The sequence below is a fragment of the Trypanosoma conorhini genome (genome assembly GCF_003719485.1).
Source record: "Trypanosoma conorhini strain 025E chromosome Unknown Tco_14.4_contig_00081, whole genome shotgun sequence".
In the NCBI taxonomy this organism is placed as follows: Eukaryota; Euglenozoa; class Kinetoplastea; order Trypanosomatida; family Trypanosomatidae; genus Trypanosoma; species Trypanosoma conorhini.
Genome location: NW_021704170.1, coordinates 1 through 18,808, shown reverse-complemented (window position 1 = coordinate 18,808; position 18,808 = coordinate 1). Strand labels below are relative to the sequence as shown.

The 18,808-nt window shown below is 50.1% G+C and overlaps 13 protein-coding genes and 1 pseudogene across 13 annotated transcripts, besides 9 other annotated features; 1 reads left to right on the top strand and 13 right to left on the bottom strand.

Annotated features, from left to right (window-relative positions):
* Positions 1-288: 288 nt before the first annotated feature.
* Positions 289-317: a microsatellite.
* Positions 318-1,192: 875 nt separating this feature from the next.
* Tco025E_02162 (serine/threonine protein phosphatase catalytic subunit) lies at positions 1,193-2,104 on the bottom strand (the record flags this gene model as incomplete). The annotated part of the gene is made up of 1 exon (XM_029369096.1): positions 1,193-2,104. One exon carries the CDS (start codon positions 2,102-2,104, stop codon positions 1,193-1,195), a length of 912 nt encoding a protein of 303 aa, XP_029230759.1.
* A 358-nt stretch (positions 2,105-2,462) lies between these two features.
* On the top strand, positions 2,463-2,689 carry Tco025E_02161 (hypothetical protein; annotated as a pseudogene).
* Positions 2,690-2,932: 243 nt separating this feature from the next.
* Positions 2,933-2,957: a microsatellite.
* Positions 2,958-3,026: 69 nt separating this feature from the next.
* Positions 3,027-3,055: a microsatellite.
* Positions 3,056-3,178: 123 nt separating this feature from the next.
* Positions 3,179-4,132, bottom strand: Tco025E_02160 (uncharacterized protein; the record flags this gene model as incomplete). Its single annotated transcript, XM_029369095.1, has 1 exon — positions 3,179-4,132. The coding sequence occupies one exon, from the start codon at positions 4,130-4,132 to the stop codon at positions 3,179-3,181; it is 954 nt and encodes a 317-aa protein (XP_029230758.1).
* A 55-nt stretch (positions 4,133-4,187) lies between these two features.
* Positions 4,188-4,229: a microsatellite.
* A 167-nt stretch (positions 4,230-4,396) lies between these two features.
* On the bottom strand, positions 4,397-5,005 carry Tco025E_02159 (uncharacterized protein; the record flags this gene model as incomplete). The annotated part of the gene is made up of 1 exon (XM_029369094.1): positions 4,397-5,005. One exon carries the CDS (start codon positions 5,003-5,005, stop codon positions 4,397-4,399), a length of 609 nt encoding a protein of 202 aa, XP_029230757.1.
* Positions 5,006-5,159: 154 nt separating this feature from the next.
* Positions 5,160-5,187: a microsatellite.
* Positions 5,188-5,534: 347 nt separating this feature from the next.
* Tco025E_02158 (uncharacterized protein) lies at positions 5,535-5,978 on the bottom strand (the record flags this gene model as incomplete). Its single annotated transcript, XM_029369093.1, has 1 exon — positions 5,535-5,978. One exon carries the CDS (start codon positions 5,976-5,978, stop codon positions 5,535-5,537), a length of 444 nt encoding a protein of 147 aa, XP_029230756.1.
* A 104-nt stretch (positions 5,979-6,082) lies between these two features.
* Tco025E_02157 (uncharacterized protein) lies at positions 6,083-7,246 on the bottom strand (the record flags this gene model as incomplete). Its single annotated transcript, XM_029369092.1, has 1 exon — positions 6,083-7,246. One exon carries the CDS (start codon positions 7,244-7,246, stop codon positions 6,083-6,085), a length of 1,164 nt encoding a protein of 387 aa, XP_029230755.1.
* A 256-nt stretch (positions 7,247-7,502) lies between these two features.
* Positions 7,503-7,568: a sequence feature (GA-rich).
* Positions 7,569-7,744: 176 nt separating this feature from the next.
* Tco025E_02156 (U3 small nucleolar RNA-associated protein 3) lies at positions 7,745-8,719 on the bottom strand (the record flags this gene model as incomplete). Its single annotated transcript, XM_029369091.1, has 1 exon — positions 7,745-8,719. The coding sequence occupies one exon, from the start codon at positions 8,717-8,719 to the stop codon at positions 7,745-7,747; it is 975 nt and encodes a 324-aa protein (XP_029230754.1).
* A 97-nt stretch (positions 8,720-8,816) lies between these two features.
* On the bottom strand, positions 8,817-9,326 carry Tco025E_02155 (U3 small nucleolar RNA-associated protein 3; the record flags this gene model as incomplete). Its single annotated transcript, XM_029369090.1, has 1 exon — positions 8,817-9,326. The coding sequence occupies one exon, from the start codon at positions 9,324-9,326 to the stop codon at positions 8,817-8,819; it is 510 nt and encodes a 169-aa protein (XP_029230753.1).
* A 284-nt stretch (positions 9,327-9,610) lies between these two features.
* Tco025E_02154 (uncharacterized protein) lies at positions 9,611-10,168 on the bottom strand (the record flags this gene model as incomplete). Its single annotated transcript, XM_029369089.1, has 1 exon — positions 9,611-10,168. The coding sequence occupies one exon, from the start codon at positions 10,166-10,168 to the stop codon at positions 9,611-9,613; it is 558 nt and encodes a 185-aa protein (XP_029230752.1).
* A 337-nt stretch (positions 10,169-10,505) lies between these two features.
* Positions 10,506-10,533: a microsatellite.
* An 834-nt stretch (positions 10,534-11,367) lies between these two features.
* Positions 11,368-11,415: a microsatellite.
* A 27-nt stretch (positions 11,416-11,442) lies between these two features.
* On the bottom strand, positions 11,443-12,726 carry Tco025E_02153 (uncharacterized protein; the record flags this gene model as incomplete). Its single annotated transcript, XM_029369088.1, has 1 exon — positions 11,443-12,726. The coding sequence occupies one exon, from the start codon at positions 12,724-12,726 to the stop codon at positions 11,443-11,445; it is 1,284 nt and encodes a 427-aa protein (XP_029230751.1).
* A 333-nt stretch (positions 12,727-13,059) lies between these two features.
* Tco025E_02152 (uncharacterized protein) lies at positions 13,060-13,551 on the bottom strand (the record flags this gene model as incomplete). Its single annotated transcript, XM_029369087.1, has 1 exon — positions 13,060-13,551. The coding sequence occupies one exon, from the start codon at positions 13,549-13,551 to the stop codon at positions 13,060-13,062; it is 492 nt and encodes a 163-aa protein (XP_029230750.1).
* A 196-nt stretch (positions 13,552-13,747) lies between these two features.
* Positions 13,748-13,787: a microsatellite.
* Positions 13,788-13,950: 163 nt separating this feature from the next.
* On the bottom strand, positions 13,951-16,197 carry Tco025E_02151 (putative DNA repair protein; the record flags this gene model as incomplete). The annotated part of the gene is made up of 1 exon (XM_029369086.1): positions 13,951-16,197. The coding sequence occupies one exon, from the start codon at positions 16,195-16,197 to the stop codon at positions 13,951-13,953; it is 2,247 nt and encodes a 748-aa protein (XP_029230749.1).
* Positions 16,198-16,517: 320 nt separating this feature from the next.
* On the bottom strand, positions 16,518-17,600 carry Tco025E_02150 (uncharacterized protein; the record flags this gene model as incomplete). The annotated part of the gene is made up of 1 exon (XM_029369085.1): positions 16,518-17,600. One exon carries the CDS (start codon positions 17,598-17,600, stop codon positions 16,518-16,520), a length of 1,083 nt encoding a protein of 360 aa, XP_029230748.1.
* On the bottom strand, positions 17,597-18,190 carry Tco025E_02149 (uncharacterized protein; the record flags this gene model as incomplete). The annotated part of the gene is made up of 1 exon (XM_029369084.1): positions 17,597-18,190. One exon carries the CDS (start codon positions 18,188-18,190, stop codon positions 17,597-17,599), a length of 594 nt encoding a protein of 197 aa, XP_029230747.1.
* Between the last annotated feature and the right edge of the window lie 618 nt (positions 18,191-18,808).

Below are 18,808 nucleotides of genomic sequence, written 5' to 3'. Positions count from 1 at the left end.
CGCTTATTGAATAGCTACATTTTCATTTTTAATTGCAGGCAAGGCGGGGAAAAAAAAAAAAATTAGGGTGGGGAATAACAACGAGAAAGGCGCCACTCACAGGACTTCGCATAGAAAACTCCTTTGCTCTCGTCTATGAGGTGTGGCGGAGTTGGGGCCAAGGCACCACGCACACCGCTAAGGGGAGGCCGTGCGGAACGTGGGGGGACAAAAGGGAAAGCGGGCCCGCAAAAGGCCTGAGGGGGAAACCAACTCCAGAATAAACAGCGGATGGGAAATGCGAAGGCTAACAACAACAACAACAACAACAACAACAAAAAGATGTGAGGGAAAATTACGCAAGGAACCGAAGCAACGAAACGTGAAGAAGGACCCTTTTCTTTTTTGGAAAGCAAACAAAAGACACATTGCAGGGGGGAGATGGCTAGCCCCCCATCCCACGAGGGCCGCAATCAGCTGGACGCGACCCTACGAGGAGGCATCTCCCAAATACAAAGTGTGACGAACGTAACGGCAAAAGCAATCAAACACGTATGCGGGGAGTGGAAGGCAGTGAAGTACCGCATCCTCCGCTCGTCACTCGCGTGCCTCCCAGTACAGAAACCACCTGCATAGGTGCACGGATTTCAACGTGCACATTGCCCGTGCTCGCACCACTGACGTTATTACCGCTTCCATTCTTGTTACGGTTGATATAGTTGTCCTCATGGCTCTTTAGCAGGCCCAATCTCCTGCGTTTTTCTAGTTCCTTCTTCTTGTATATTCCTTTCATTTACGCTCCTTCCGCCCCTCCCATCATTCCTCTTCATGACTCCTTGTTTCGTGGCAGATTCCAAGTCACGCGTCATCCTTTTCTTTCCACTGTGTACTTACGAAGCCTTGTCCCCTCACTCTCACCCCCCGGGGGCCGCCGCGCTGCATCGCCTGCCTTCTACCACAATCTGCCTCTCATATATATATATATTTGCTTTATCCCTCCCTGCTCCTCTCCTCCTTACTCAAACCTTGCTCACATTCGCCCTCTCAGACGTCATTTCCCTCTCCGCTGCCGGTCCTTGGCTTGCTTCTTTTTATCCGGTCCACGCACCTTCTCTGCCGCATCCCCTCTTCCTTCGCGCAATTTACTCCTCTAACACCCGCCCTCCCCCGACTCCTCCTCATTCGGGTCACATCTGTCACATGTTTCCGAGCTCTATTGATAGAACTTGGGCTTCTTCACCGATGGCTTGAGGATCTGGAATGAACAGAGAAGGTCCGCGTCCACCGACATGACCGCACCACTGTTATCAAACTCATTACAATAGTTGGGGGCAGAAAAAATAGTTATGAGTTGCCGCTTCGCGAAGAATTGATAGCCATCCTCTACTACTTGATGTGCTCGGACGATAAGGTCGAACTCATGCTTCCGAAGAAATTTCTCTACGATATCTTGACCGAATGTGTAGGAGACGCCGCGGTCATTCTCGCCCCAGCCAGAAAGGCCTTCCTCGGGGTCTGACCAAAGCAGGTCACAGATGAGGCCCGCATCCGTGACATCGCAAGGTCGTGCAATCCGCTTGATCTGGTCCATGCTTTGCAGCTCTGGAGAAAGGCCTCCGTGACAGCAAAATATCTTGTCGTCAATGATGCAAGCAACAGGGAGACAATTAAACGTGTCCGTAAAGGCTTTCCACAGACGGATGTTGTAGCGCCGTTTGCATTCGTCAAAAAAGCCGTAGATGCGATTGATGCTTGCACACTCGTGGTTGCCGCGGAGCACAAAAAAGTTCTCCGGAAACTTGACCTTGAATGCGAGCACGAGACAGATGGTTTCCAGCCCTTGTTTGCCGCGGTCTACGTAGTCGCCGAGGAAGAGGTAATTGACCGAAGGCGGAAAGCCGCCGTTGTCAAAGAGGCGGAGGAGGTCATAGTACTGCCCGTGAATATCCCCACAGATTTTAATGGGGGCCTCAAGCTCCAGAAGGGCAGGCTGCGCCAGAAGAATCTCTCGGCTTCGCAGCGCAAGGTTCTTGACGTCATTCTCGGCTAAATTAACTTGTTTTCCCGGCTTCGATACGCGGACCGCCAGAAGTTTTTCGATGATGGCATCCACGTCTAGAGACATGACAAGCGCCGCTATTTCCTCCGCCTTGATGTAATGTCTCTTCCTCTCACCCCCGCGGCTTATTCCCTAATATAACCTTCTTCTTGGCGTTGTCTGTCGTCGTGCTCCTTCCTCTTCTTGGACTTTCCTCGTCGCCGCGGTGCGCCAATGACTCACTCTCCCCCTCGCCCTTTCCCTGGCACACACACACGCACAAGCTCTCCCTCCCTGCCGTTTCCTATCCCCCTCGATTTAACTCCTTCACTTCGGCCTCAGCAAACGTGGAGCCACAACGGCCTTTCCCAAAACAAGAAGGGCGGCGTCTGCCTCGCGCTTCCTGGCTTCTCCTCCCGCGTTGGCCCTTTGTCTTCTAATCTCCCTCTCGCTCCCTCCTCCCCCTTTATCCCGTTTCACGTAATAAACAAGGGACAGGCACACGAGCCGCTTGCTTGTCGCCTCCCACGCCTGCTCAATCAGTTGGTGGGTGTTCGCTCGTCTGCAGGCACGAAGGCGGGTAGCTCTGCTTGCCGCAAAGGAAAAACAAAAGGGAAACTGTAATGTGGACTACGCAAGGAATACCAATGAGAGAAGAAAAAAAAAAGGAGAATAAAGGGAAAGAAAGGTAGAGGCAATGCTTACAGTCATAAGTTACGCGGTGCACAACGGCGCAGAGACATGGAGGTGTGTTGGTTCGACACGCGCCCCCGTCGACCCCCCGCGTTCTCCTCTGGGAAACGAAGCAAACATCCCCGCCTCTTCTCCGCTTTGCGCCTGTGGTTTCGGGGGCCGCGATGGATGCGTCCCGGGCATCAGTAACCTCATGTAAGAAAAGACGTCTCAGGCAATGCAAGAAAGAGAAAGAGAGAGAGAGAGATAAACAAAAAAAAACATACACACAGCCACAAGGAACTACCCACAAAAGGGCCCAAAAACGGCGATTTGGCACACACACAAACAAACAAACAAACAAACGCACGTTCTCTCTCTCTCGCGCGCGCCCTGGCTCCTTAACGCGTCTGCTCCCCCGGTTGCTCGCTGCAGTCTGAAGCAGGGAGGGGTGGAGGGCCCAAGTGGTTCTTTTAACCTGCATCCCAACTATACTGTTTCGTCCACGCCGCTGGCCTCCTCCCTATCCTCCTCGCAGCTCATGTCACCCGTGATGCAGCGCTCCAGCATGACGGCAGAGGTTCCATGCAGGCTCACCGCAAATCGCAGTGGAGGCGTGGGCGAAGGCCACTCCGCCTCGTAGGCCTTCACGGTGCCGCACAGGAACGCAATCTTCGCTGAGGAGCCTGGCGTAAACGCCACACGCACTGTGACAAGGTCGTGACTCTTAAATCCCGTTCCCGACACGTATGTCTTCTCGTCATCGAAGCACTGCACGAGCTCACCTGTGTTGCAGTACGCAATGGAGCGCGGCTGGCCCTGCAGCGGCTCGTTCTCAAGCGGTGAGTCTGTGCCGATGAGACCAACCGTCACCAGCTCACACTTGTCTACACGCAGAACAAAAACGGACCTTCCTCTTGCAGGCAACGGCTCCTTGCCGCAAATGCCGAGGATGTTCTGCGTGCTGAAGTGCATACTGTCCTGCGAAACGCCCGGCCCACTCACAAACCGCCACCGCGCCGGAGGGTCGATCAAGGCCCGCAGCTTTTCAATACGGTAGAACTCGGCATCCTCCGCCAAAAAGACGACCTTTTCAGTGGCGTTCGGCAGTTCGTAGCCGCGCAGGTAATTGACGATGTGCCGAAAGTTCTCGGGGTCACGGTCCACGAAAGGATTGCCCTTGGCGTCCCGGGGGAGACCGGCGAAGTTGCTGTTGACCCACTCTGACAGCAGCGACGGCTCCGCGCAGAGCGTGCTGGCCAGCGTCGTGATGCAGCTACCGCCCACGTTGACACAAACGCGCGTGTCCCGGGGGGCGGAGGGGACGAGGGACGACTGCCCATCGGGCCTGGCGTCATCGGTTTCGACGGCTTCCCGCGCCCTCGCCGCTTGGCCAACGTCGGCGCCCCCCCGGAATCGTTTCAAAGGGGGCTCCCCCTCCATACGGCCTTCGTTTACTCTTACGCGGCAAAAGAGCAGACGCGATACAAGAGAGCTCGAAAAAGCAAGAGCAAGAGAAAAAGAAAAAGAAGAGGAAAAAATACATGTTGTAATGTAAAGTCCGCATGGACCAGCCAATTCCTCCAAGGTTCTTGAATAAGCAATTATATATATTATTCAAAATAACACCCATTTCAACTGCGGTGATATCTGTAATGTCTGTATAGCCAACGGCACGCAACTGGTTACGCAAATTTGGTGCACACGCTAAAGGTCGTCCGCCAACTGCAGGCAATCTTCGTCACTGTCCACACCGGAGGGAATGATGAACTCTGTAGGGGCGGGGTTTGCAGCTTCTGGTGCGACCGACCCAATACACTGCTCGCGCGCCCTCTCGTGGGCCACCCCACGAACCGTGTCCTGGCACCAGTTGGACACGACTTCCTCTTGGTGGGGCGGAAGATCCATAAACAAAGATGCCGACGACGCAAGTCCCACTGCAGTTCTTTGACCGCTCTCTGGTGGTCCCTCCGGCAGCATGAGGGCGGCGAGGTGCTCCAAGCAGACAATTAACACCGGCCGTAGCAGTGTCGAGGTTACAAGCACAGTGACATCACTGAGGAGGAGCAACGCCCCTGCGGCCAAGACGTCGGGGTACCGGCTCGATACGGCGCCGTGGATGGCGCAGTGCACCGTGCCCGTCGCATCCCGCAGCAGCACCGTACAATCCTGCGCAGACTCCGCCACGATTTTCTCAAGAAGACCGCCGCAGCAAGCCACCTTCTGTGATGTGGGCAGGGCACTAACTTGGCAGAGCGGCGTCAACGTGTAACCCTTCGCTGAGGCTTCTCGCTGAAGCAACAGCTGAGAGTCCATGCAACACACCTGTCTGCGAAGCCTGGGTCTGGCCCACCTGCCCACCTCGCTTCTCCCGCTGTGTCCCCTGCTTCTTCTCGCCTGCGCCGTGGGACACCCAAAAAGGAAAAGAAGAAAAAATCATAGGGAGGCCCGGCGCCCAAAACGACACCAAACGACGACGACGACGACGACGACGACGATCAACCGCCATCATCAACAGTACGCAAGAGGACGGGGGACAACAAGAAGAAGGAGGAAGATAAATATACGAGAAAGTTCAGTTTCCTCCTCGTCTGCCTTCGTTATCGCTGCTCCTGTTGCTTCCCCTCGTACTGTAGGGATCCTGGATCAAAGTGCGTGGTGGACACTCCCGCCTCCTCAAGGACACGTCATCCGCAGGGCCCCCAAACATTTGGCAAAAAAATTTTCCTTCCCCTTTGATTTAATTTCCCCTTTTCTTTTTGTTTTCTTTTGCTATATGGCCCTCTCCCCTCCCTTCACCTTCTTCATGTTTCTACCTTAGGAGCGTTCGGCCTCAGATGCCGGCTCACACACGCAACTGAGCGTAGAGTGCAAAAAGGGCCGCCGCCGCAAGGGCCAAGCGAACACCGCAGAAGGTCCACCTGTCGAGTGACGCATTGCTGCACAGCATGCACATGACGGAGTGCACAAGAAGTGAGAGACCAAGCACAAATGCGGGGTAGACGCCCATCACGAGGCCCACGATCGCCGTTACGGCAAAGAGCGCCATGAACGCTGATTCAAGCGACGAAAGCGACGTGGCCACCTCACCAGTGCGAGCAATGTCAATGAGATGTTGCAGCTCTTCTTCCTTTATCGCGGCCCTCGTGTGACGGTGTGCAATCATCCTCTTCACGTGCTCCAAGGTCAGCGCATCTCGCTCTTCCTGCTCACTCTGTGCAAATGCTTCTATGATGGATTTGGCAAACCAAGCGACCGCGGCCACCACAATCCAATGCAACAGCGTCATAACGAGCGAACCTCCTTCCTCCTCTACAGCAATTTTTTCAGTCCCTCGCGCCCTGGCCGCAATCGTTTCACGTGCTTTTAATATCGGGGCAATACACATCTCTACTATGCCCTTGGTGCCCTTCGAGCCTGCCCACGCGGGAAGGACCAAAACCTTACCCAGTGCACCAACCACGAGACGTATGATACGCTCAATATTGTCACCGGAGAAGAGCAGAACGAAAAAACAGCTTGCATATTGACCTTAATCAGCGCCTTGCCAACGAACGTTGCCCCGAAAAAGGTCCAGAATGGCATAAGAAACTGACCACATGCCATCCCGCACAGGTCAAAGGCCATGTTGGGCCAGGCAGCAAGAAGGAGTATGGCCCAGAAACCGTAGCGTTGTATTTTATCCAATGTCCATGTCTTCATACGATTCAACACGTCATACTTAGAGACCTCCTCCAGCTCCGCGTGTCGCTTACCCTGTCGGGCGGCGGCGTAGCTCAAGGCATACGGTGGAATCTCCCCGATTGCGGTTCCCGCACCCCAAAGAACACACGCGGGAATCACCTTCAACAGACGCGCCAGAGTCGAGGGAACTGATGTGCCCGGATGGGGTGTGACACACATAAATGTGCGATCGCGTGGCCCATAAAAACGGTTCACAGGGTACGTCCAATAGTTGGTGTTGCCGCAATAATCCGCAGAGGAACAGGCAAGATAAATATGTGGAAAGAGGAAGAGCAATCCCGAATGCATTCCTGTGCCCAATCCAACAGAGGAAAGTATACCCAGAACCAACCACCATATGGCATCGGCAAGCAGATACTCCACCTCTCGCCAAGTTCCTTGACTAAAAAAGGCATCTCGCCGCAGCACATCACCTTGGCCTTCCTCCCACCATCCCACAAACTGGGCCTTATTGAGGTGGGAAGCATTATTAGGAAAGGCAGCCTGAGCCTGTTGTGCGATACCCGTCGGATGGCCCAAGACACGGGTGTAGTAGACCTCTAGATCCTCCGGTGAGACTAGGCCATCTTTGTCCGAGTCAAGAGCGGCAAACGCATGACCAGCAGGGGAATCGACCCAAAAAAGGGACATTGCAGCCATGAATAGAAATACAGGAACGGCAAACTGAAGCACGGACGGAGTTAAATGTGCCGTCACATAGCGTGTCATGTACTTCACGCACATGACAAGCGACAGCCGAAGCACCCTTAGCGGTTCACGTAGAAGGTTAATTTCTTCTCGCTCATTGGCCAAAATAGCCTCGGCACGTTCCATTTACCAAAATTTCGCCCCTTCTTCCTTTTCTATTCCTTGAATGACTTCTATCCATCAATTTGTAGCCCCCGTGGAATTGAGGGGTGAGATGAGTGAGAAAGTAATATCTATCGATCGACGGCCGCAGTGCTGCGTCCAAGAGGCATCAGAATATCGCGCGGAAGATCCAACACCAACAAATGCCATTTCAGAACAAAAGGCGATGCATCAGAATTAACCGTGGAATTTTCTTCAAGTGTGCATATGTATATAACACCTTTCTTTCCCTCTTTATTTTTCTTTCTTTTCGGCTTCCTCATCTTTCATTCCTTCCTTCTTTTTTAACTAATTAGTGTAATTCTCTTATTATAACCTTCCTCCTCCTTGCTGCTACGCAGTATTACATACAAAGTAGAAAACGCGGAAGCGAAGGCCAGCCCCAACCACTCACTGGTACAACCCGAGTATTTGGTGACTTGGCTTCCTCCTTCTTCAAGTTCGCCTCGACACCTTGTTCCGCTAAAACCGAACACTCTGCGTGACCTTCGACTTAATGGAGGGCACACCAATGAAGCCGCCTTCGGGCTCAGGCTGGAAGGTGCGTGTCTGGGCCTTGTGGATGCGCATACCCTTCTCGTATTTGCGTCGCTGCGCCGTGCGGGGCGTCTTGCGATCCTTCGGGCGAGACTTGGTGAGGCCACGGTGGGTCTCGATCTTCTTGCTCGTCTTACGGCGGTCCACTTCAGGCTCCGCCAACTGTGGCTTCGGCCGCGACGCCTCTGTCCTTGCACGCTTCAGTCTTTCCTGCTCCTCCTCTAACAGCACCTCGTAGTCACCCTCCTCCCCGTCCTCGCCCTCGCTGAGGAGATCATCCTCGCCGCTGATGGCCTCCTCGTCGTCGTCCTCAACCATGACGCCACCATCCTCACCTTCACCGTCGCTACCGTCGGGATTTCCTGCCACTTCGTCGGCGAGTGAGCGCTGCCGCCGTCGGAGGCGCTCAATGAGTGACAGTCCCTGAACCTCCTCATCCTCGTCGCTACCAGCCGCAAGCTTGGCAAAGTACTGATCTTCGTCCTCGCGGTAGCCGAGAGCCGACACCATCGCCTTGCGGTCAAGGGAGGAAATGTCGTCAAGCGCGGCAGACTTCTTTGTTCGGATGCGATTCATGGTGGCCAACTCTTCCTTTTCAATTTCCTCCGCCTCCTTCATCGCTTCCAGCTGCTTGCGGTTCTTCCGCGCCTCCTTGTTCGCCGCAAGGGCACCACGCTCGTTGTGCTGAAGCGGGCGCAGGGTGTCCAGGCGAGCCGCAGCCGTTGTTTTACCGCTAAGAAGACGATTCAACGAGTACTGCAGCTTCTCCTCGAGTGGGAAGAGTTTTTCAAGGTAAACACGAATCTCCACCAGGTTATCAATAACAGGGTGCCCCAAGACCTTCTTGCCCTCCGTCTTAAGCAGCAAGTAAAAGGTGACGTGCATGCAGTAGCTGAGCATCAACTGCACCTTGGTCTCTAGGAATTGGACCAGGTTGCGATCTGCGTCGGACAATCGACGCTGAAAGAATAACTCTTGCAAAGGCTTCGCTAACTCCTTAACTTCTGTCAGGTACTGCTTCATCTCCTCCAGCATCTTGATCAGTTCTGGAGACTCCTTTTTGCACAATGGACATCCGCTCCGAGGAGGAGAGGGCGGCGTAGTCACGTTCCACGGCCTCAACGACAGGCGCAACATTGAGCGCGGCGTTTGCCTCTCCATTTCTCTTTCGCTTTACAGCCGTCGTGATGCCGCCAACCTCAAAGTCCGACTCAATCACCCTCCGTCGCATGCTCTTGTTGGCCTCCAGCGCAAGGGCCTCCTCCTCCAAGTGCGCACCCCGCTCGTCATCGTCGTCGTCGTAGCCCTCCAACTTATGGGCGTCGGAGGGCAACACGGCCGCCAGGCCGTCGTGCTCGTCCCTCCTCGCCTTTCCACGACGGTTGTGGACGACGTCCTCGTCCTCCACGTTGTAGTCGTCCACGTCTAAATCGAGGTCCTCGACGATCTCTTCCGCCTCGGCCTCCCGCCGCTTGGAGCGCTTCTTGAGGGAGTTTTTCTTCGGCATCGGCCTAAAAGGTCTCTCGCTGTTGGGACTACGCAGTTTGCAACAAGAAGCCAAGGACCCGTAAAGTAATACCACAGAGAATAGGAGGAAAGTAAAAAAAAAAAGACATGCATAGACGCACACAAACGAAAAAACGGAGTGCCCCAAAGAAGATACAACCGCAGCATGTGTGCCAGTAATGCATAGCACTTTTCTGTGCATATCAAAGTGATAAGTAGAGGGATAGAGGGTGAAAGACCAATTCGCGAGCTGGATTCATTGGAATCAGCAGAGAATCTTGTGAGTTAGCCCCACAACTCGGCCGCGTCTACAGCAGGGCCGTAGACACCACGACTAGAAACCCCTTGCTCCCGACACCATCGGCCACGGACGCGCTGTAGCTTCATATACCAGCCCCAAAATTCTAAGGTTTTCATCTCTTCCACCTTTCTCCTGTCGCTACGCATCTTTTTTGCGGTGTCAATCTTCTTCTCACTTGCGTGCTCAAACACAACGCGGGGAGTCATTGGCATGACCGGCAAATGAAGTGATTCCCTCTGAGGCTTTGGGTGGTTTGCCAAAATCTTGTGGACGTCACTGAAGCCTTGGTAGAGACCCGGCTGGGGGGAGGCGGGCACCTGCCCCTGAAAATCCGTGCCCGTCCGCATGAGGTAGCGGTGACGGAAGTCGGAGACCCAAAAAGATGGTCGGGAGTAGTTCTCATTCATCAACATGCGCCAATACTGTCGATTGTAGGAGTTCGTTCGTGAGCTGCTCCAGCGACGATTGAAATGCCGAATTTTTGGTGGGACGGGGTACGATTGGATCGTCTTCCGCTGCAGAAAAAGCGTGAGACGCAGCATGACGGTAACAAACCAAACAAACTACTACGCATGTGTGTGACGGTGGTGGAGAAAAACGAGACAAGCCACGTCTGTAGACGGAGGCTGTAGACCACACCCACGTATTCATTCACAGTGCAGAGAGTCCCCATCAAACGGCAATATGCAGCCACGTATCAGGCGACTGCCATTCAACGCAAGCCCAAACGAACAGCCTATTGAGAAATTCGTTCCAGAAAACAGTTACCCCCCCCCCCCCAAAAAAAAAAAAAAACATCAAGACATCCCTCTCCCTCTCCCCCATACTCGTCGACCACTCATCGCCCTCCATGTCCGGAGCAAAACACGGAACAGCTGGAAGAAAACAAAAAAAAAAAAAACAACAACTCGATCATCGCCACAGAGACAGAAGATTGCCACCAACGCCAGAGGTGTACGCCTATGTGCCGCCAAGTCAGATAAATGCAATATAATCCATGCGGAACGACAGGAATCTGCCATCGAAGCTCCAGTTGAGGCTGGAGGGTAAGTCTGTTGTGCTCCCCCGTAGCCCGCAACGTATCTGCGGGTGGCGCAATCGCACAACGGTCATACGCAGTGAAACTCGGCCTTTGTTCCGCACAGTCGGTGCCGCGCCCTTCCGTGCAGGAGGGAGCACCACCCCTTCCCCGAATCAAACCCCAGACTGCCTCTCCCAGCGAATTCCTTTTTTTTTCTTCTTTTGAACGAGAGAAGAAGAAGAAAAAAAAAGTAAGTAAAGATGCCACTCTTCTCTACCCCTTCCACTGACGGCGGTTAAGGACCTTCAAAAGATGTTATGACGGGTTTGCCAGACGTCGCCCCCCACACTGCTCTGGAAGTACCGAGGCGACCACCCAACTCCCAGCTGCTCTGCCCCGAGGACGGGAACAATCAGAAGGTTACGCGTCGCTCATCAGTGGGAACCGTGCAGCTAAAAAGTGAAACCAACCTAAGCGGCAACAACCACAATGCAATACAATAAAAAGGCATGGAGAAGCTTTTGGGGCAGAAGGAGGAACCACAGTACAAGGCTCGCTACACATTTCACCGGTTGCCTTCATTTTAACTAACATAGAGATCTCAACAGCCGAATATCTTACATGCCAATCTAATACATACCAGTCTATTCCTCTTACAAGAGGTTTTTTTTTTGTGTGTGTGCCTGTGAGTGACTATGTGACATAAACTAGCCATCGTCGAACAACAACAACGAAAAAAAAAAAAAAGACGCGAACAAAATCAAAAACTCTTTGGCGTTATGCTCAATAACTACTTTAATTTCGGCTCAGCGCGTTGCGTGCGTGAAGTGGTTGCTGACTCATGCTTGTGTGTTGCCCGGGAACCACTTGACTTGGTGTGTACCTTTCCCCCGTGGCTGTGTCATCACGTGGGTGATGGGCAGAGTGATGCATTGTGTAAATGCCATATTGAATGTCAAAAATGCTTCGCTTACTATAATCCTTGTTTACCTCGGCTTGCTGTAAGCGATCCATGTAGGCGTCGGAGTACTCTGTGCCCCAGTTACCCTTGTGTCGCATCATGTGTCTCTGGGACAGCGAGAGCACAGTTTCTTCGTGCGCAGGAGTCAAAGTGTGATACGTGCGAGGAAGTGGGGAAGTCGCGGAACGTCTGTTTGTTGCAGCCGCTTCAGCGACATCGTATGGGGCGTGGTAGTCGTGCGTCGTACTCATCCATTCTTGTGCGGACCAGGGCTGATACCCCTCTGGCAGCCCCTTAGTGTTCATATCCTTCATAGTGTCTTTTAACAAGCTTCTGTCCACATTTTTTCCCCGCTCAATCATCTTTGTTGTCTCTCCCCGTCGAACCGGACCCTCCTTTTCCACCAAATTGTAGCGGCTCTTGTACACGGGCACCAAGCCATCACCGTCAGGCGCATTCGGATCCCTTTGAGTCACCCAATACGAAGAAGGATCAATGCCGCTCATGTCACAGTAATCCCACGAGGTGGGACGGTAGTGATCAGGCACAGGACATTCTAGTGGCATGCTTTTCAAGCGATCGCGCTCTTTCGAAGAGGCCTCCATGTCTTCAATCCCCTTCGAAAGGGCGTCAAGCACTTCGGGATCAAATGTGCCTTTCCCAATGGTCCGATTCTGTGTCGTTGTCGTCTCCATCAAACGCGGTTTCGCTCCGCCGCCGGTGCCCTCAGCCGTGAGTGTGGCGCTGGCCTCCAAATAACGCAGTTGGGCGGCATTGAGCTGCGGCTTCACCTCTGAGCCGTCTCCTTTTAGAAGGTGGAATCCAACGTGTGTGTAGTCTAACGTCCGCGGCAGACTGGTCCTCTCTTCCGGAAAGGGAACGAGTTTCTTGTTGATCTCCATCTCAAAGGCATGGGGTTTCTTTCCGGCAACATCGTCAGGCTCACGCGGCGGCACCTCCCCCGTGGCTCCCCAGTAGGCACTGGAGGCAAACCCATCCTGAATGCGCGACGCGAGAAACTCCTTCACTGGGACACTGTCCGATACAGATTTCTGGGGGCCGAGTGTACCTAACGTCTGCGTGCCGCCCAAAGGCGTCTGCTCACCACCGTCCACCATGCTTACTTACAGTCCCACAATAAACACGGAAAGAAAGCCAAAAAAGCAGTGCGGCGGATGTATACAGGCAATTCGACGAACACAGACATAGAATGGAAAAAAAGAGAATAAAGAGGCGGAAGTTGGCCGCTCATTGACATCAGTAACAAAGTGGAACCATCCCCTCAAGTACCACAAATACATATATAGACAAATAGCGAGAGGGGGAAAACTGTGAGAAACTATACCTAAAATATTTGAGGCAAAACTCCACGCATAAAAATGAAGAAGAAAAATACAACTTTCTGTTAGTCCTTTTGATTTTTATTTTCTTCTCCATGTTTGCATTCTGCGTCATTGTCGTCGTAATTCTTGAAGCAGCTGCAATTGCTCTTCATGAAAAGCTGCTAGAGACAGTGAAAGATGCTCAATCTCGCGCAGGGCACGCTGTGCCTCTTCGCGGCGCCTCTGAACATGCTTCAACTCCAGCTCCAAAACACGATTACTCTCTTGCAGTGCGGCAAATCTGTCTTGCTCTTTTCCCACTTCACTTACAATCATGCTCATGATTCTTTCCATAGCGCAGCTGGCAGTTTCACCAGAATAGGTATGGGACTGAGCCTGATCCACGAGCATTGAGGAAGGGGCACTCGAAAAAGATGCGAAATGTGGCGTACCTGCATCAGTCACTGCCATCTCACTCTTGTCATGAGGCAAGAAGTGAGCTTGTGGGTTTGGCGGCCTAAAGGTGCCGGTGAAGGTTTGCTGGGCCCATGGGTTTGTGGGTCGCAGTGTTGGCGAAACATACTGGGTTGAAGAGGCTTGCGTTGCCCAAGTTGATGTCATCAAAGACACTATAAAATGTCTCTACGCGTTTGTTGCCTCGGTATATTTATATGGGCGTGTATATGTGTGCCTCATGAAAGTTTACAGACTCCAAGTGACACGTTCCCCCGAAAACCTTTACTTCCAGAGGGAAAACCAAACGATCACAAATTCTAAAACAGAAAAAAAATTAGCAAACAAATAAAAAGCAAACACTTAATAGTAAAAATAAAACAAGCAAATAATAAAATAATAATCTTTTCATACCCATTTAAAAAAAAAACGCACACACACACAGAGAGAGAGAGAGAGCAAATAAGTTTCTCAAACGTCATAGAGTACCAATTCACTTACTTCTCGCTTCCATTTCCCCTCAGCAAGTTTCTTTTCCCAAAAACACAACGAGTTGCTTTTTCACTCTCAATGCGCCATTTCAGACTCAGTTGCTTGAACTTTCGCCTTGTCCTTCTCGGGAACATAATTTAGTCGTGACAGCAATTCCCTGAGTTTCGAAGCGGCCATCGAGGCAGCAGAATCTCCCTTGGTTGCCGCCCGCAAGATGGCATCCCCAAATTCTTTTTTCCTCTGGCAAATCTCGTAACAGTACTGTTCAATGGTGTCTTCAATAATGATACGAGTAACATGTACATGCTTTTTTTGACCAATACGATAGCAGCGATGAACTGCCTGCTCTTCAATAGCAGGGTTCCACCACGGATCAACCACCAATACGTGATTCGCCGCCGTAAGATTCAAACCAACTCCAGTTGCTGTTTTGCTAGCAAGAATAACACGGACATCGTCACTTGTTTGAAAACGACGAATGACGACGTTGCGATTACTCAGTGTCATTGTACCATCCAACCGTAAGTGTGAAATCTCCAAACCATCAAGAGCCACAGATATCACATCCATAAAGGAAGTAAAATGTGAGAAGATAATCATTTTGTCATTGGGATAACCTTTCCTCATCGCATCAATAGAATCCAATATCATTCGTAGTTTCGTGCTCATCACCATTTCACGTTTTTTGAACTTTACAATACGTTCTGCGGAGGTAAGGGTGTTGTTTCTAAAAATAGAGCTGTTGGTGATAGTAGTTCCGCATGTAGGACAAGGCAGTCTTGCAGCCATATCCTCGCCATCAACAGCCTCGCGAAAACGAAAAAGAAGACATTCATGACAAAAACAATGGCCACATTTGGTAGTTACCGCCGACACCGCCTCGCTTTTACAAATGCCGCAAACAGCGACAGACAGTGCGCGGCCTTCGCTAATCCATGGATGGCAACAGGCTTGTCGCAAACGCGTCATCATGGCAAAAATATGAAAAGCACCTTCCCTGCGTTCTGAAGTCGCCAATGCTGTTCTTGAGCGAGCAAGGATACTGTTGTATTGTTTTGACTCTTGAATAGAAAAACGCTTCTTCACAACGGTTTCCGTTTTGGGAGGAAGGTCAACTAAAACTTCATTCTTTCCATTACGAATCATGACTGGCCCACGCCGCAAAAAAGCAGGTTGTATTGAACGAGCTATGCCCCGCTGTAAAACAGGATCATTAAGAACTTCTTCTGGATTACAGCCTGGAAGCAAAGGTAGGCGAGGTAAGCCAACAAAATGAAGAAGATTTTGAATATCTTCAATTGTGTTATGAAGAGGTGTAGCTGTAACAACCCACCGATGAAGTCCCTGTAATTCTTTAACCGCTCGCCAACGCTGTGTGTTAGAGTGACGAATCATGTGTGCTTCATCTAGAATAATGCGTTTCCATCTCACATGAAACAAAGGGCCCGCTTCTTTTCGGTTAAAGGACATATTCTTATCATCGAATATGGGTGTTAATGCGACTTGGGCAGAGTTTGTTAGGGTATCATAGGTAGTAACAACAAAGTCATACAATTCCAACTCTGTATTCGTAACTAATTTGTTTGTTCCGTGATACAAGAAAACCCTTATTCCGCGAGATGATTTCACTTTAGATTCAATTTCACTTTTCCATTGCAACATCAGAGCTGCAGGAACAACAACAAGGGTTCGAAGTTCCTTCGAATCAATCATATCAAAGGATCTTTTTCGTTCATCATCCAGAAACGCCATTGCTCTTTTTCCATACGAAGGATGAAATTTGCTAGCAAACGTAAGCCATTTGTCAACTTCTTGACGAACAGAAGCCATTGCCTCATCACTCTGAATTGCATTCTCTTCGACTTTGCTCATTAAAGATCGAAGCTCCATGGCTGGACGATTGATCCTTGAACAATTTGCAACAATACTTATGCGTTGTAGTTGTCGAATAACAGTGAGCAAACGATAGCTATTAGCTTTCGATTGCATTTGCCGATGAAGGGTTTGATTGACAGCTCTGTTAAAATGTTGTGAAGACAGACACAAACCAATCATCTGTACAGTTTTTCCCATTCCCAAGTGATCTGCCATGATCCCTCCAACGTGATCGCGCTCTCGCTGCACCATCCAGTAAATACCCTCTTTTTGAAATGGGAGAAGCTTTGTCGCCAAATCCGGAACATCGAGAGCACCAAAGTCGTCATATTGCAGGGAGGAATAAAATCCTTGGACAGGTGCTGGGTCATTCGTCGGAAGAGAGGCCGGTTTAACAAGTCGTGAGAGAACTGTTACCCTAAAGAAGCGGTGTCCACAAACCCGCATTAAAATTACCGTAAGGCTAGTCGACGAAGAAGAGAATTGCAAATAGAAGAAAGAAATGAAAAGAAAAGCAGAGAAAAGTAATACCCAGAGCACAATATAATACTAAATAAACAACGATAAGAAAAACTTTCTGTTAAATGTAAGAAAAAATACAAGGGAGAAACAAGATCAAAAAGCTTTTCCTTCTCCTCCTCACTCCGAAGTTTTCATTCATACACATATATTAATGGATATATACTGAAAAATAAATTAAGGAATCAAATCTCACACAGACGCAAACAGGGAATAAAAATGCTGTTAAAAGCATCGTGCGATATTGTTCAAAAGGGCGGAAAGCAACTTAAACTTTGGTTTGTACTGTTCAACGAAGACATGGCATTATCAATTTTTTCTTTGGCCAAACAATCAGTCGCATTCCGCAGAAATTTCTCTAAAAGACTGCGATCCCCCCCAGACTCTTCGGGTAACTCAATTGTACACCAAGACGTAGAAATATTTTCTTCCCAAACAGAGTTGGGCATCGTTTTCCGAGCTGAGGAAACAACCGACTCTTCACAAAAGTTTACCTGAGTGCCCCCCAAAATGCCGCTAAGTATGGGCATATTTCTCCGTTGAAGCTGGATACATTTTATCAATTTTTTTACCATTTCCTCGGACCGAAGTCCACCTAAAACGCAGCTAGAAAAAGATTTCGATTGAACTTCGATTTCCTCACTAGAAAACACCGCTGTTGTCCGAGTTGGATTTACAAAAACATCTTCTTGACGCACCAAGGGAGATCTTTTTTGCCGTTGTGGTGTAAAAACCTGAGTAAAAGTTAATCTTTGACGTGTTTTCCGCGAACTCTGCCACAAAGACTGACATACATCCAGCAAGTGGTAGTGACGAGAAGTAGGATAAATAAAAGTATAGAATCGAATAAGCTCTTTAAATAGTTTTGACATAACCTCAGCGGAAAACTCTACACCAGACTTCGTAGTCGGCTCGCTCGAAAAATGGAGACCAAGCGAAGATTTTAATGCTACAAATAGACAAATTGCCGCAAATTCCCCGGAGGTTCCACCACAAAGAATATGCAACTCCGTAGGCGAAAGTGTAGATTCCATATTGGTATTACCTCCATTTATTAGTCTAGTTAAATCTGAAATAAGACATTTGCTATACTTAATAGCCTCCATAAACAATGTCTCCGCAGTCAAGATCTCATCCTCTAAAGGATTGACCCTATCAGGCAAAAGTTCAAGAAAAGTGGCACACCATATGCGCCATAACAGTGTATCCTTTATAACACAGTTTGCTTTGCTAAATTCATTAACGAGGAAGTTCGTGAACAAGAATTCAACATCCACTTCTTCATTCTGCTGTATCTGCATATTCTTATAGCCAACACTTCGTAAAATCATCCATGAAACCCTCTCTCCAAGAGAATGCAGTCCTTGAAATTTATTGAATTCATTCCAAATAGTCTCCTGACCAAATACGATAAGTTTTTTTTCTGTGCAATGCATTTAGCAACATAAGTCTTGGTATCTAGCCAACTTCTTGATATTGGGCTTCCTCCGACACGAAAAAAGCTGTTGAACCAACCATCAAACACAGAAATCGATATACACGCGCCACATTCTTCAAAAACAAATGATTGTATCAATATGGCCAATATCGTTGCAATAAATGCCCGTTTAGGAGGCTCCAAAGCGACATTAGAACGGGCAAATGATGCCGGAACGCTCCTCTCCTTAATTAATTGATAATGATGAGCTGTAGAACCTACTTGCTGCGCCAGGGAAGGTACTAAATCTTCTAAGCTGTACACTTCTATGCCCCGCTTTCGTTCCTTCTCGGCCTCAAGTTTTGACGGTCGCACGTAATAAACCTCGGCAAGTTGTGTAGCAAATCGGCCTTGAGGCCGTGCTTGTATACTATCTAGCTCCCGTTCTTCTTCCCTAAGTCTTTTTAATGGATTTGAGCGATCAAATTCAAAATCGTCAAACATGTTCTATGTATCTATAAATAGAAAAAAAAACAATAAATTCAAGAACCGTGAGTATTAAATATTTTTGATCCATACCGAGTTTTTTCGATGGACTCCCGGTAAAAAAAAACCGGGCGCGAAGGACCCATTCGAAACAACGACAGTAGGAAGAAAAGGAACGAAAAAACACCACCAGGGCAGGACCACCTACGAGTGCAATCCTAAATCACGACAGTTCTCACCCGCCCTTAGCGCGCCACCAGGCAGCGGCCCCCGCAAGCGCGGCCGGCCCGATTCCCACCGCGCGGCGGCGTCCTGCACATTTGTCGGTCGAGGCGGTCGGGAGACCCGCCAGGCTTCAGGCGGAGCGCGTTTTGTTTTTCTGTTTGGCCGTCCTCGGGCGCAGACCCACGCCAACGAGAGCCGCGGCGCGAGCGCAGCGGAGTTGTCTGGTCCGACTTCCTGTTTCCTGACTTTGTGGCGGTGTGGTTATTCTTTTTTTTTCCTTTCACCTTATTTGTTGGTTTCCCCTTTTATGGTCGCCCGAAGGCGACATGGTGGGCCTCTATTGTTCCTTTTCTTTTCTTGCCTTTCTAACTCGCTAGCTTACAGAAAGGCAAGGAGTAGCAGGGAAAGAAA